The following is a 15,595-nucleotide window of genomic DNA, read 5'->3' as shown; positions in this document are numbered from 1 at the left end:
CATTATGTGAGAAAAAATTTTTTTGTATTGCAATTATATAAAATATGTAGTTTCTATTCTGAAGTTTATTCAAAAGAAAAGTTTATTTAAATTTTTTGAAAGTTTATATAAAAGAAAAACTCAAATATAACATAATTTTCCTTCATAATTTCTGCTAACCAAAAAAAGGACTTAGACCTTATTTGTTCTAATCATGAAAAATCCTTCCATTTATCAATCATAAACATTTATTACTGATATATATATAAATCATTCGAGAAGCAGTAAACAATATACCCAATCATTTTTTATAATATTACTAGTTTACTTAAAGAATTTGACTTTTTAATTAAATTTGGCAACACTTTTGTATAAGTTTGGGATTGTTTAAAACTATCCTTTCTTACAAAAGTTGCGTTACTTTGAAATTCTCATTTGTTGCTCTCCTTAAAAATACTTCCTGCTTTTTATTTAAATATGTAGATGACTCCACTTAAATTTTCACAATTCATCAGAAGCATTTATGCTTTTTGTTTTTGTGATATCAAATTTATAAAAGATATGTGCATCAAAGATTTTCTTTGATTAATGAATACTTCCTCATAGTTTTCAGAAAAATAGTGAGATTTTTATTACACCTGTCATTCAGATAAATGTGACTTTTTATTTATTTTTTGTATTTCAGGAAGGTGATTCTCAGATTATTCTTGATCTTTCTTCTGTATTTGTTACCCTTGTTTTATTTAAATTAATTTTAAAGATTGGGATACATTAATTTATATATATATATATATATATATATATATATATATATATATATATATATATATATATATATATATATATATATATATATATAGTTCAGAATTTAACTATCAGTATGCAAAACTTTGAAATCTAAGAGAGCTAGTATAAGCCAATTCACCAACTAAATCCTAAAAAAAAAAAAAAAAAAAAATCTTGCCTTTTTTTACTTACCACTACCTACCAAAATGTTTCTGACATATATTTTCATTGTTTATTGCAATATATTTTTTGAATGTTTAATCTTATCATTATATTGTGTACAAAATAAAGAGTTTTTATGTTTTTGTTGTGCTTATTTTTATTTTTTGAAGTACACTAACTCAAATAATTAGCCACATGAAACTTTTTTTGTTTGAGGGAGAGGGGAGTTTAAAGTATTGAAAATTTTCTAATACATTTCAAACAATATGCACACAATCACAAGAAACATACAAACCATCTTTACTGGTTACTGCATTAGAAGGGATGCATGCAGAATTTTTTTTAATAAAAAATGAACTATCCTAGTCAGATTAAGAATAAAGCTTAAAAAACTAATAAATCACTAATAATGTAACTTAGAAAGTCTTACTGTAACACACCTTAAGTGTTGAAACTGACATATGCATAAAAGGTATGATAAGGATAAGTTACAACAAGATTAAAAAAAAAAGATTAACCAAGAAGGTAAGAACACAATCAATAAAAGTTGAACATAAGAAAAAGGATGAGTTTGGATAAGGAGAAAACTCCAGATGTTTTAAGAAATAGAAATTAAAAGGAAATAGATGTTCAAGCATTTCTAAATCAGATGCTGAGGAGGTCATCAAATAAATTATAATTTTTTTCAAATGATTCCCAGAAATTTAGATCCATAGCTGATAGCTTTTTTTTCCAAAGAGCAAGCTTATATAGTGCAGTTCTTAAATTTCTCAGCCAGTGCTTATATTACTATTATATTGGGTTTTAGCTGAATTTTTTGTTCTGTTTAGTTTCTTTTATTGATTACGAATGAGTTAATAATTATTAACATAAATACAAAGATACCTATAGTTGCCAGTCCTAATAATGTTTTATCTACAGCAGTAAATTTACACAACGTTTTATCTATAGCAGCCATTCAACCAAACTTGTGCTTACCTACATTTGCATTTACCTTTAAATATATTTCAAACTTATGCTTCATATTTGAAATATTTATCTTAATTTTTCTGTTTCTTGTTTATTTATTTGTTATTTAAATGATAGTTTTAGATTTATATATATATAAAAAACCTTCTAAAACTCTTAATTTTAAAGTTGTTTTATGGCAAAACTTAGGCTTTTTATTATTTAATACATATGATTATTTTGTATAATTTTGCGAAAACAACTGTTGCTTTCAATTTAATAAAATAAAAATATTGCAATTTTAACTTTGTCATAAATAATTTAAAGCAGCTGTTTTCAGTATGAAATCTTCTTGAAAGAAGTGAAGAACTTTAAAATGATTCTTCTGTAATTTTAGAAAATTACAATTTCATTTTGTTTATAAAGTGAGAAATTTGCATTTTTATATTTCAGTTTTTTTTTCTTAAAATATGCTCCTGTTCATCTTGCATAAATAATTTATTCTGAATTTCCGTAAAATCTATCGAATTCAAAAAAGCTGGCAGTATAATTTTATTCCAATAAAAATTTAAAAACTAATGAACAACTCGCCAGTAGCATACAAAAGATGATGACTGAATTGCAAATGAACACTGAATGATCTCTTTTTGATAGTTGCTAGATGGCGCCATTGAACAGTTAAAACCTTCTTGGTTCAAAATGTGAATCGAAATGCCTATTTTACACATGAGAAAGGAAGATCACGTGGTAGCACGTCATAGTGTAAGAACCTAGTTTTAGTTTTTGTGAACATTATATAATTTATATTTGGCATTTGCGTCTGCTCTGTTTTTGTTTACACCTCGGCAATTTTATGATTTGTGTGAATTTGTACTTGTCCGTAATTTTCGGAAATTCTTTTATTTATCTTAAAAAGCGAGATGTAATTTATATTATAAATTTGTTGAAAGTCAAACTTTCTGCATCATTTTAAAAAGATTATTATCGGTAAACTGATGTCAAGTACATTTTCTATATATCATTTTGATTTACTTGTTATATTTTTCTCCTAAAATTTACGTTGAAAATTTAAATGGTGAAGAGCTAAAATAAGTTTCAAATTATCTTTTAATGTGTGAATAATACAATTGTTTTTAAATCAGAGTATTCACTTTTTCTATTTGAAGTGTTATATAAATACTAGGTTTTGTTTTTTTAATACAGTGCTTCAAAAAGATTAATATGTAAATTATTTTCCTTTCAAAACTATTTGCGCACAGATATTTTTGTATCGTGATCTGCCGCGCCAACTACAATCGCCGAAGAGCCAAATAGATTTTAAACTTGCAATTTGAATAAATAATAGTAATAAATAATAGTAATAATCAATTTAAACAAAACATGTCGAGTTTTATCTGGGGAGGCTACGAGTTATACCTTTCAAGTTGGTCCCATTCTGTAATTTTTTTTTTTTTTTTTTTTTTTTTTTTTTTAAGGATGCCGCTGCCGAAAGCCTTGGCGATTATTCTGCCTCAGATACAGGAATCTTATCGGGGAATATTTAAATTAAATTTTACATATTACTCATAATAAAATATATACTGTAATTTGTTTAGGAAAATTACCTTATTTACTGATGTAGTGACAGATTATAGAAGTTTTTTCTATGCTACTTTGCCATGTGAATAATTTAATATTTTTAGCAAGATTTTCATATCAGTACACACACCAAAATAATCATCAAGTTTTAGATACTTCAAAGCAGTGTCTTGCAAGTAACTAAAAAAATACCTTGAAAGATGTCAATTCAAAAGGTACAGCTTGTAGCTACTTCTTTAAAACCACACTGTATTTTTTCTTATTTTAAAATTTTTACAAATCTAAAATCTCTTTGGTGCATTGGTGATTGTAGTTAACGCAAATAGATACTAATACAGACAAATCACTCACATTTTTAATAATTTCAATTGACATGTTTTAAATAACACAACTTAGTAATGTATTACTTTTAATGTGTTATGCAATAAGTAAACTTAAACAATTCTTAAATTTATAATATTTTATTTAAAAAAATTCCAGAAGTTAATTTTATTTACATAAAATTCTATTAATTAATTTTATGAATAAATATAAATTGATCAATTATTTATTTACAAGGGAAAAAATTATGATTTAATATTAATAAGAATGCGCACACGATGTTTGTAAAAGTAGAAATATTTTCTGAGAATACTACATTTGGAATTTGAACTAAGGGAAACTTAGTTTGTCTCGTACAGTCTTTTTTCTCTCCCCCTCCAGGAAGGGTTTATTCGATTAACAAAGCAATAAAGAAGATAAACAAACCTGCGAAGGGTCCGATTAAGAGATAAATTATTTTATAATGGGTCCGTTTTTATACAAAGATATTTTGTGAAAGGTCTGTTTTTATTAAAAGATAGTTTGTGAAGGGTCTGTTAACGGACCCAAATTTTTTCGAAACAGACCTCTGATTATATTCATTAAATAATTTTCCTCATCGTAACATAAAAAATTTTATGTTTTCCAGATTCAGTAGATGTTAGTAGGGGTAGTATGGGAGATGTATAATAACCAAATATAAAATTATCCAAAGAAATAGTTTTAAGAATTTTTATGCCTAACACCAGTTAATGAAATTTAAAACAGTGTAATTATACTTTATTATTTTTTTCTTTAATTGGGTCATTTGTTCGATATTGCATTTTACTCAAATTGTTTATCTTTATAGACAGCTGGAAATATAGTTATTCACCATTGGCTTGTAAACGACTATATTTGCCATGGCACTGGTGATGTGCTAGTCACATATGGTCCCCATCCTATAACCTATAAGTACCCTATCATGTATATGTTATTACCTACATAATAGATGTTTGTACTGATGAAATTTTATTTTATTTCTAGTTCAAAATGGAGTTTTTAATTTGATAGTTTTTAACCTAAGGAATTAGGCAAAATGTTTGACAGAGGTATGTTAATTTTTATTAATAGAAGATGTCTGTTTCACTATTTATTATTTTTTTAAGTTTTTTTTTCTCTAAGCTTAGTTTTAAAAATTCTGAAATTTATCTGGTTATTTTTATGATAAAATATGTTATCTGGAAGAATTGTTTTTATAACAAAAAAGTTTTTTGTAATGTATTTTGATATTTGTTTTACTTATATAATTACAAAATATATTAAATCTTAACATAATGCTTAAAATAATTTTTTTAAAATTAATAACTGTTTAATATTTCTTTCATTATAATTGGAGAATAATTTGTTTAATAATAAAAATAAACATGTTAAAAATTGTATTTTTTAGTAGTAATTTCATGTAGATAGCAATTTAATATTGAATACCAAAAATTGTATTTATAAACTATTAAATGCATTGTTATATTTTAAATTTCAATAATAGAGCATACTCAGTGCTTTTAGAAGTTATGTGCCAGTAAAAACTTATCTATTCAAACTTATAATAATTTAATAATAAAAACACATTTTTTTTAAAGTTTTCATGTATATTTTTAAATATGTTAATAGTTTAAATTTTATGTTGTAATAAACTATGCTATCGTTAATAATGTGTTGTCATTAATTTGTGTAAGGACAATACCATAAAAAAGGTGCTTGATTGTTCTGCTTCTATCAAATATCTTTTCAAAATGAAATGAACTTAAAATTGTTAGTATTTTCCCATATCAATTTTTTCAGTGAATGCATTGAAATTTTGGTAAATTAAAATTAAAGTACATTATAATTTTTCAGAAAGAACTGTTAGAAATAGTTATTGTAGCCTGTTGTGTGTTTACATACATCAACTGTACTCTATTATGTTAAATCTTTGATCACATGATAAATCTTTTGAACTATGTGTTGGTACTGAATTTCAGATGCATCTTAAATTGATTCATCTTTATTCTGCTTCTTATATAACAAATCTTTATTCTCTTCTTATATAATCCGATGCATCATATTGATTCATTTTTAATCTGCTCTCTACGCATGCAAATTCTTTATTTTATTGTATGCATAGATTAACTTTCATTTTAGATATTTCCAAGAAATCGGATAATGACGAGGATGGAGAAGAGCAAGATTTTTCGCTTACTCATTTACTGTTTGGTAACATCAATGATGAAGGGCAGTTAGAAAATGATTTCTTAGATCCTGTAAGTAAAATGTTTATCAAATTTAAATCAAATTGTTTTTTCTTTTGGATAATAATTCTAATACTAGTGTAATGAGATTGAAAACTGACGTTCCTTTTGATGGCTGTTTTTTAATTTCTTTTTATAATTCTTCAGGGTTCTTTATTCTGTCTTCTTTTTTTAAACATTGCTTTAGAGAAAGTCATAAGATATGCAGAAATTAACATCAGAAGCAACATATTTCCAAAATTAATACTAATTCAATGCAGATGATATTGGCATCATTCTTTATCCTGTCTTCCTTTTTTAAACATTGCTTTAGAGAAAGTCATAAGATATGCAGAAATTAACATCAGAAGCAACATATTTCCAAAATTAATACTAATTCAATGCAGATGATATTGGCATCATTCTTTATCCTGTCTTCCTTTTTTAAACATTGCTTTAGAGAAAGTCATAAGATATGCAGAAATTAACATCAGATGCAACATATTTCCAAAATTATTCAAATTCAATGCAGAGGATTTTGGCATCATTTCAAGAACTGTTCCCGCACATTAAAAGAGTCCCGCAGTGGACTGTTTGTAAAGACACAGTTCCCAGTAGAACACTGAAGTCAAGCATTACTGACAGTAATCAGTAAGCAGGTGGGTGACCACTTTGATCAGCAAGCGCACGGATCGAAGGTGCACGGTATGGGTCCTCATTACTGTTCTACCGTAAAGTGCTCGACTTTGTGCGCAGGTCTTCGGGCTATCAAAGCAGAGGAGCCGTCCTTTCTGCAGAGGATCAAAATGTCTTCAAATCATCCTCAGCACCATTGTGCAGCTCTAGTGCGACCTAAATAAAATACAGTGCAGAACCTCTTATCCGGAAAACCAGATAACCGGAATGAAATTCGGAACCGGAAATTAATTTTCTTCCATTAAAAAAATGTTTTTTTCTTGCAAGATTTTGAACCCATTTTGTTATTTAGAGCGTAGGGCGTATCGAGTTGACGAAAGAACTGATTTAGAGGACGGATCAAAAGCCGTTTGTAGACGAATCTCACATAAGCACAAATAGCTTATATATGTTATTAATGTTAATAATAACATTAATAGCATATATAAGCCTGTATATAATTTTTTATTTCATAATTTCTTTCCTTATTTAAACTTAATTGTATTATTATTTATCATTTTTTATTATTTTTAAAACTATTTCAAAATTATTTTTTAGTTTCGTTTTATAAACATTAAAAAAAGCGGCATTTTGTAGCGATTCAGAAAACCGGAAAAATCAGTTATCCGGAATCGCAATGGTCCCGATCGTTCCGGATAATCGGTTCTCTACTGTACATACATACCCACATTAAAAGAAGCTTTTCTTTCTATAGAGTATGCTGCTAATAGTATGGAACTAATAATAAACAGCAAAACGATAAAATATCTGCCTGTATTAAGTAATGGAATTTCCCGTGAATGATATTCTCACAAATTCCAGGTTGTTTGCAGTTTAACTTAACTTGTTTCTATTGTTACAGCTGACAATAGCATAGTCAAAGAGATTCAGAGTCATATAATGTATATGTATATAGCTTTTTATGGAGTAAAACAATTATTTAATTCTTCACTACTATCAAGAAATACTAAATTTTTATTATGTGAGACATTAATTAAACCAATACTTACCAATAACTTTGGAACCTGGCCGAAGCTGGAGAAACTGAAATAGCCATTTTTGAGAGAAGAGTTTCGCGATCCATTCTTGATGGGATTGAAATGCACAATGTTTGGAGAAGAAGATATAACTTAGAGCTATGTAAAACCTATAGAGAGCCATATTGTAAAGCTCATAAAAATAAATTGGATGATTTGGGCAGCTCATATCTTTAGAATGGATGACGATTCCACATTAAAAATAATATTATTTTTTATAAAGGAAAAAAAGCTGGAAAAGAGGTAGAAAACCAAATTGAGATGGATGGAATTGGTCGAAACTGATTTCCTTACTATCCTGGAAAAAAACTGGCTCAGAAGAAGGCACTGGCTCACTCTGGGCTGTCTAGCCAAATAGGATACAGTGATAAATAATGATAATTATATTGATATCATGATCAGATAATAAAGATTATCATGGCATATATCAGTACATGTATACTATACTTATTTTGAAATAAATATAATGATGTCTGATGGCTTTTTAGTACATATAATATGGCTTTATGGTATACATATAAACCATGACTATACAATAGGTATAGGCTAATGATAATATACTTTTTCATTGAATTTTATTAACATTGGTAACTTTCAATATATTATTATTTTCATTATAGCAGAATGCAGATATTATTATTATTTTCCATTATTATATAATAATATCCCATTATTATATAATAATGGAAAATAATAATATTATTATTTTCCATAATAATATTATTATTTTCCATTATTATATAATATTATCCATATATTATTATAATAATATATTTTCAATATATTATTATTTTCATTATGCAGAAATTTATTCACCATTTTACTTATTTTTCACTGTTCAATCTTTTGTTTTATGATTGTCCTTAAAAATTATTTTACATTTTATTTCTATAATAATGCTATGTAACATCAAATTTACAGGAATCTACTCACCATTTTTAATTACTTTTTGCACATTTTTGTATTTTTCAATCTTATGTCTTACAATTGTTTATTACAATTTTATTGTATATTATTATTATATTTTTCCCTTTTTTTATTTTTCAATCTTTTATGTTATAATTTTTCATAGCAATTTTTTACATGTTATTTTGATAATGAGTCATATCAAAATTTCAGGAATCAATTCGCCATTTACATCAGTTGAGACAATTAGGTATTGGCACTCAATTAAAGGATCTCACTGATGATGTTAATGATGAATCATCCTGTGATTTTGATGGAGCTGAAAATGATGGTAAGAAAATTTTTGATTACTGGATTTTAATTAATGTAAATGCATATGTAACTTTAACTTTTGATTTTGGTAAAAATGGTCTAATCTTTAGTTTGGTTTAGAATCTTACTCTTAAAAGCCAATTTCATAATATGACTCAATGTTATACTATATTACTCTATTAAAATCAAAAAAAATTTATGTGTAGCAAGCTCATAGTTACTTGTTGCAATACTAATTTTTAATAACAAAAGAAAAATAAACAACTTTTCAAAGAGATCCAGCAAGGAAATTTTTATCAAGCGTGAGGTTTTTCTTTAAATCCCGAATTTTCAACTTATTTTCCTCTTTGTTTATCATTCTCTTCTCTGATTTATGTCTGAGATTGTTAGAAATAACTACTCTACCAAAAATTTTCTATCATATACTTTTCAAAACGTATGAAAATAATCAAATAAAGCTCTTAAACTCATGGATTGATTAAGATTGAGATGACGTTTTGTAATTTTAGATTTTTCAATGTAGTTTGATGGGGCATTTTAAATTTTTCAATGTGGCTAACTAATTTTTGTAGAATAATTTATCCAATCAAATTGAGGCTTCTATGGTAGGTCAGCTGAATGTTTATAATAATAGTTTTATTTCTTTACTACTCTACCAAAAATTTGCTATCATATACTTTTCAAAACGTATGAAAATAATCAAATAAAGCTCTTAAACTCATGGATTGATTAAGATTGAGATGACGTTTTGTAATTTTAAATTTTTCAATGTAGTTTGATGGGGCATTTTAAATTTTTCAATGTGGCTAACTAATTTTTGTAGAATAATTTATCCAATCAAATTGAGGCTTCTATGGTAGGTCAGCTAAATGTTTATAATAATAGTTTTATTTCTTTAAATGCTAGCATAATTTATTTATTTATTAAGTGCTATATTTTCTGATCTGTTGATATATTAATGATGTACTTCAATCCTGTAAAATATTGTTATGCAGTATTAAAATTGGTACCCATGAGGCAGCAACCATACTCAGATCTTTATCATTTTTTATTCATATAGTCACCTTTATTTAATTTTTTTTTAATTTCGGATGTTTTTCCTCTCTTTTTATTTCCTTTTCTTTTTTGCATGCTTATGTCTGTTTCATGAAAATACTGAGGTAAAATTAAATTAGCTATAAAGTGTTATAGATTATATTTTTAAACTGTTTAAATTAGTGAAGCATCAAAAGATTAAATTCAGTTAGTAGATTTGAAAAATAATAATTGTCATCAATATTGATTTGAAAACTTTTGAAAACTTTTAATAGTAAGTTGATGTTTTTTAGGTTACGTTAAATGTTAAAACTGAAAAATTATTATATTCCCACTGTCTGAGAGAAGTAGGTTAATCTTTTATATATATAAAGTGAAAAATATTGAGAAAACAAGGAAAAAGATATTAGGATTTCCCAAAGGAGAAGAAAAATATTATTAAAAATGTTTTTTTTAAAATATTCCCTAATTTAAAAAATTTTGGAATTTAAATATATTTTTTTTTAATTTAAATTTTCTGAATATATATAAAAAAAAATTTTTTTTAATAATTTTTTTCTTTTCCTTTTTGAAATCCTTGTTTTCTCAATACTTTTAACTTACTTTATGAGTTCTACGTACTTGAAGCTTATGCACAGTACATATTATTTTTCTTCCTTAATCTCTCTTTTCTTTTATCCTTTTTGTCTTTATTATATATATATATATATATATATATATATATATATATATATATGTATATATATATATATATATATATATATATATATATATATATATATATATATATATATATATATATATATATATATATATATATATATATATATATATAAAGATTAACTTTGTAATGTTTGCTTTTATATGTAGTATGCCTTTATTTTGAAATGGATTATCAATGAAAAATTTTGTTACACCTATAATGCTCAACATGATTTTGAAACATTAGCAGTAAATAAAAATTTTATGAATATGAATTGTGGTGTTTTGATTGAAGTAAATACAAAACTTAATTTGTCAATCTCAAACTTACAAATTGTGATGTAGCATTGAAAAATAATTGTTTTACTACAGAATTTATAATGAGTGCTCTTTGCAATCTAGTGTCTATGAAGCAAGGTTTTCAAACACTGTCACCTGTGTTATATTGTGTTGACCATCATCCCCACAAGATCTTGCAATACAGTTTTATTTTTAAGTTGCTATTTATATTTAGTATCTTTATTTATAGTTTAATATATTCGCATGTAAATAATGTTGTAATTAAGTATCCTGATTATTCATCAATTTTAATTATCTGAGTTAGTTCTCATTCTTTGTATACTATTATAATGAGGGTTCTGTAATTCATTACTATCAACAATCCGTCTTTTAAAATCCCATTTACTTAATTTAACCGACTGTTTTAATTTATTTGTTTTATTTTATTTAAGAATGTGGGGTTAAGTCTCCATCTGCTGTTGATTATTCTGACATTAATGAGCTTGCTGATGAACCTGATTCTCTGTCTTCTGAAGATTCAAAACCTACTGGCTCATTATCTGCAACTAACGGTAAGTGTGAAGCAATTTTTTTTCTTTTTGAAAAAAAAAAATTTTCATATAAACGTGGATTAAATATGGGGAAAGGCGAATTATAATACTTTATATTCCTTAGGATGCTTCATAAAAAATATTGTCCTTTGCTTTATAATTTAATGCATGAACTCGACCAGATTTGAACAAACTGAACTAAATATTAGTTTTAAACCAGAGTATGAACCTTTGAGCTTGGCCTGCTGTAAAGTTTCGTTTACCATAGTTCCTAACTTCAATTTCTTTTTTCATTTAAGTATTAGAAGCATAGTCTGCCATTTGATTAAGGTTTTTCTCTCCATGAGTAATTATTGATATAGTAATGAATTATATTTTGATACATTTTATTTATATTTTTATGAAAGTATATGCTTTTGTTGGAAATTTTTTAATAACTTGCAATTAATTTGTTTACAATAAAATATAAAAAAAAATAAAAATAGTTTATTCATGTGGGAAGAATTTAGAAATATTGATTTTGGTTAATAGAAGTTTTTTTTGTTTTGTTTTGTTTTTGTTTTAACTTACAACAAAAACCAGCAGAAAACCAGCAAAATTATTTTAAAACTGTTTTGCATTTGTACGTTAATTGAAGTCTTACTGTAGTGTATTTATTTTCCTTTGCAGAGTTTTTAGGCATTTTCGAAAATATATTATCAATGGTTGATAGATTTTTAATAACCCTTTGACATAGTATTTTTATTAAACTTATTTTTCATACTCTTTTCATTATTTTGTTTTAATTTAGGTAAAAGAAAAAAGTGAAAAATATTATATGTAGCATTTTAATAATTTATGGTTATGAAATACAGCAAGAAACACCAATGTCTTTTTCTGTTATTAAGGTAAAATCTTCCAAATAATAATTTTTAAATTTGTATTAATTTGCAGTTATTTAGATCGAAGAGAAACAGTTATTCATCATTAAAATTACTTTAAGTTACAAAATCAATTGTTGATAAATGTTTGAATATGAATGGGAAAAAAAATCAAACTACTTTTTTTTTAAATTCTATATTTTAGTACAAATATAATTATGATAATCTAACACATTTTTTTAGTAACTATTAGACTGCTTTTTAGTATTAAAAAATACCGAAATCTACTTTTACTTGTAATTGGAACGTGAGAAAAAAATAAATAAAGGTGACACTGGTGTTCCATCTGTGTCATAGGCCCCGTGGCTGAATTTTTTTGAGCTTTCTGCGATGATTCTCTCTAGTACTAATACCTTTCTGAAAATAATTTTTAAATTACTAATTTCAAGTATCAGAAGCGTTTCCTGTTTACTAAAAAGAAAAGAAAAAATTTAAAGAAAGGCCTTCATGTAAAGAATAGAACAGTATATAATTTTTTTTAACTATAAATGTAAAAATTGTTTTTTTTTTTTAATATACAGTAGAGTCCCGATAATCCGAGCCCCGGTTATCCGAGTTTCCGCTTTAACCGAGTTATCAAATATTTTAAGGATTTTTTTGTTCTAGTTTATTTTTTATTTTTAAAAATACCGCCGAAAAATAAATCTGAATTTTTTCTTCCAAACACTCGGCAAAACAAAATCTAACAACTTGATCCCATGAATTGATCGTTAATATCGTCTATAAAGAAAATGAACCTAGCGAAGATGATGAAGACAGTGACGATGAAAATCAACCAACAAAAATCTCACACACAGATGAACTTAAAGCTGTCGAAAATGCTACTGAATACATAGAACAACAAAAAGAGGCGACACCAGCCTTCCTGTTATCCCTAAAAAAATTTCGAAACATTGCTGCAGAAAAGCACCAAAGTTATGTAAAACAAAAAACGATTAAGGACTTTTTTTAAGTAAAAACTCTTTAATTCTCGCAAAATATACTTTTTAAGTTTTTTCAAGTAAGCTTTTTAATAATAATAGGAATTGCATGTGGTATACTCGTATAAATTTTATATTTCTTAAATATATTACATTTATACCAACTCTTTTTCTTTCTTTTTTTATACTCTTCGTATTAACCGAGTTTTTCAGTTATCCGAGTCAGTCGTGGTCCACATTAACTCGGATAATCGGGACTCTACTGTACATATAAAAGAATTACATATCCTGATATTATTGGCGATATTCTTCTGGTGTAAGAAAATTTTTGTGTAGTTAACTTTTTAAAATTTTATCAAATTAAAAATTATTTTTTATAATATTAATCAGCCATTGTGGAATTTTTTTTATTCTCAAAGCAAAGTAAAAAAAAAAGATTTAAATAAAAATGAGTGTTTCTTTAATCTCTGATTTGCGGGAAAGACATTTTTTGAATATAATTTTGCAGAAAGAAAAAAAAAAAGCTCTGCAGAGAAAAAAATCTTTCCAAAAATTCTGCAGAGAAAAAAATCAAACTTTTTTGCTTCCCAAATAAAAAATCTTTCTGCAAGAACTCTTTAATGTTCTGCAACAATGTTGCCGTGTCACCACAATTCTGCCACAGGGGTCAAAGTGTTAAAGGCAATTAAAATATTTTAAAAGAATTTTTTTTATTTATTTAGACATAGATAACTCTAGCCCAGTCAATGGGGATGCTTTTGTAAGTGATGCTGATTTGATGCCACCTCCACCTTTACCGTCCAAACCATTAGACGAAAATACATTAGTTTGTGATGCCACCAGTAGTACGAACAAATCAGCTGAAACCTCTGAACAAGATACAATTAAACTGCCTCAGCCACAAAGTTTGGAGCAAAAAAGACTGGATACTCCTCTTGCAGCCATGTTGCCATCTAAGTACAAAAACATGGATGTTAAAAGGTTGTTTCCAGAATTTAGACATGGCCAGGTTTGTATAATTTTGATAAAGTAATTATTGTTAATCTTCTGGTTATCTGTAAAATGTTTCAGGCTGGTTTCTATAAAAAGAAAAAGTCACAAAATATTCTTGAACCTGAATGATTTCTGTAATATTTTTTTCAGAAACATAAATGAATAATAATAAAATTTATCATTTGCTTTATAAAATCAAGTATTTTATTATTTTTTCAGAGTGTCGAAACAAAGTTTAAGGTTGGTTTCTATTAAAAAAGGACCAAAACATTTTTGATAATGAATCATTTCTAGTTTTTTTATTAAACATAAATAAACAATAATAATTTATATATAAAATAATAATAATTCATTGTAAAAAATAATAATTCATCATCCAATAATTCAATAATAATTCATTCTTTCATAATAATAATTCATAATTCATTCTTTTTACCAGGGTATCAAAACTTAGTCATGAAGTTAAGTTTGATATGGAAGTGAAACTTTAATTATCCATAAAGCTTGAGGGTGTATCCTAAAATATTGATATTAATAATTTTAATAGAAATTGTAAAATTCAATAGCTTTAGTTTTTGGACCTTTACTGATTATATGTGGGTAGTGTCTTATAGTTTCATAATTACTGATTTATTTTTTTCATGTGATTTTTAAAAAAATATCAATTTTAATCAGCAATACAGTAGTTGTATCATAGAACTTTTAAATGATGAATTGAGAGATCAGTCACTATTTTCATACAAAAGTGTTAAGCGGCATATTCACTGTTTTCATTTCGAGATTATTGAAACTCTAAAATTATTTGATTAAAGGAATTTTGTATTATATTATAAATTTCAATTAAATATTGGTATCAAGGAATACTAACTAACTGATTCTGGTAAATTTTTTTCAATGGAACAGTAATATAAAAATTTTTAATTTATTTATTTGAAATTATAAGTTGTTGAGTATTGATAAAATTATACTAGAAATTGTTAAAGTTTTCTGTTTTAAACAAAGTAATTCTAAAATTAAAAATAGCATTATTTTTAATTATGTTATTTTAGTATTATTTTTAATTATGCATTTAATTATGCATAATTATGCAATAGCATTATTTTTAATTACGTTATATTTTTAATTATGTTATTCTATTTTTGATATTCCATTCTATTTTTAATTTAATTATTCTATTTTTAAAGGAATAATAATACATTACTAATATTCTAATGTATTATTATTCTTTTGCAATAAAATTTTCTTTTATTGCTGTTAAGTAGAGCA

The 15,595-nt window shown here is 25.6% G+C and overlaps 1 protein-coding gene across 9 annotated transcripts in view; it reads left to right on the top strand.

The window, feature by feature from the left end:
- Nucleotides 1-2,627: 2,627 nt before the first annotated feature.
- Taf1 (TATA-box binding protein associated factor 1) overlaps nt 2,628-15,595 on the top strand; it is a 69,058-nt gene continuing 56,090 nt past the window's right edge. For 2 of the 9 annotated variants that reach the window (XM_087164576.1, XM_087164573.1), the window contains exons 1-6: nt 2,628-2,862; nt 4,780-4,844; nt 5,914-6,032; nt 8,831-8,948; nt 11,398-11,517; nt 14,059-14,345. In XM_087164576.1, the coding sequence (XP_087020702.1) occupies nt 4,832-4,844; nt 5,914-6,032; nt 8,831-8,948; nt 11,398-11,517; nt 14,059-14,345 (657 nt within the window). In that variant the 5' untranslated portion in view covers nt 2,628-2,862; nt 4,780-4,831. Of the gene's footprint in view, nt 2,878-4,779; nt 4,845-5,913; nt 6,033-8,830; nt 8,949-11,397; nt 11,518-14,058; nt 14,346-15,595 lie in introns of all 9 variants that reach the window. The other 7 variants (XM_087164572.1, XM_087164568.1, XM_087164574.1 and 4 more) reach the window with 6 other exon arrangements.

Source organism: Parasteatoda tepidariorum, chromosome 5 (assembly GCF_982258835.1).
Source record: "Parasteatoda tepidariorum strain Cologne lab strain chromosome 5, Ptep-v5.0, whole genome shotgun sequence".
NCBI lineage: Eukaryota > Metazoa > Arthropoda > Arachnida > Araneae > Theridiidae > Parasteatoda > Parasteatoda tepidariorum.
The sequence above is the reverse complement of the archived record's forward strand: the minus strand, read 5'-3'. Positions and strand labels throughout refer to the sequence as shown.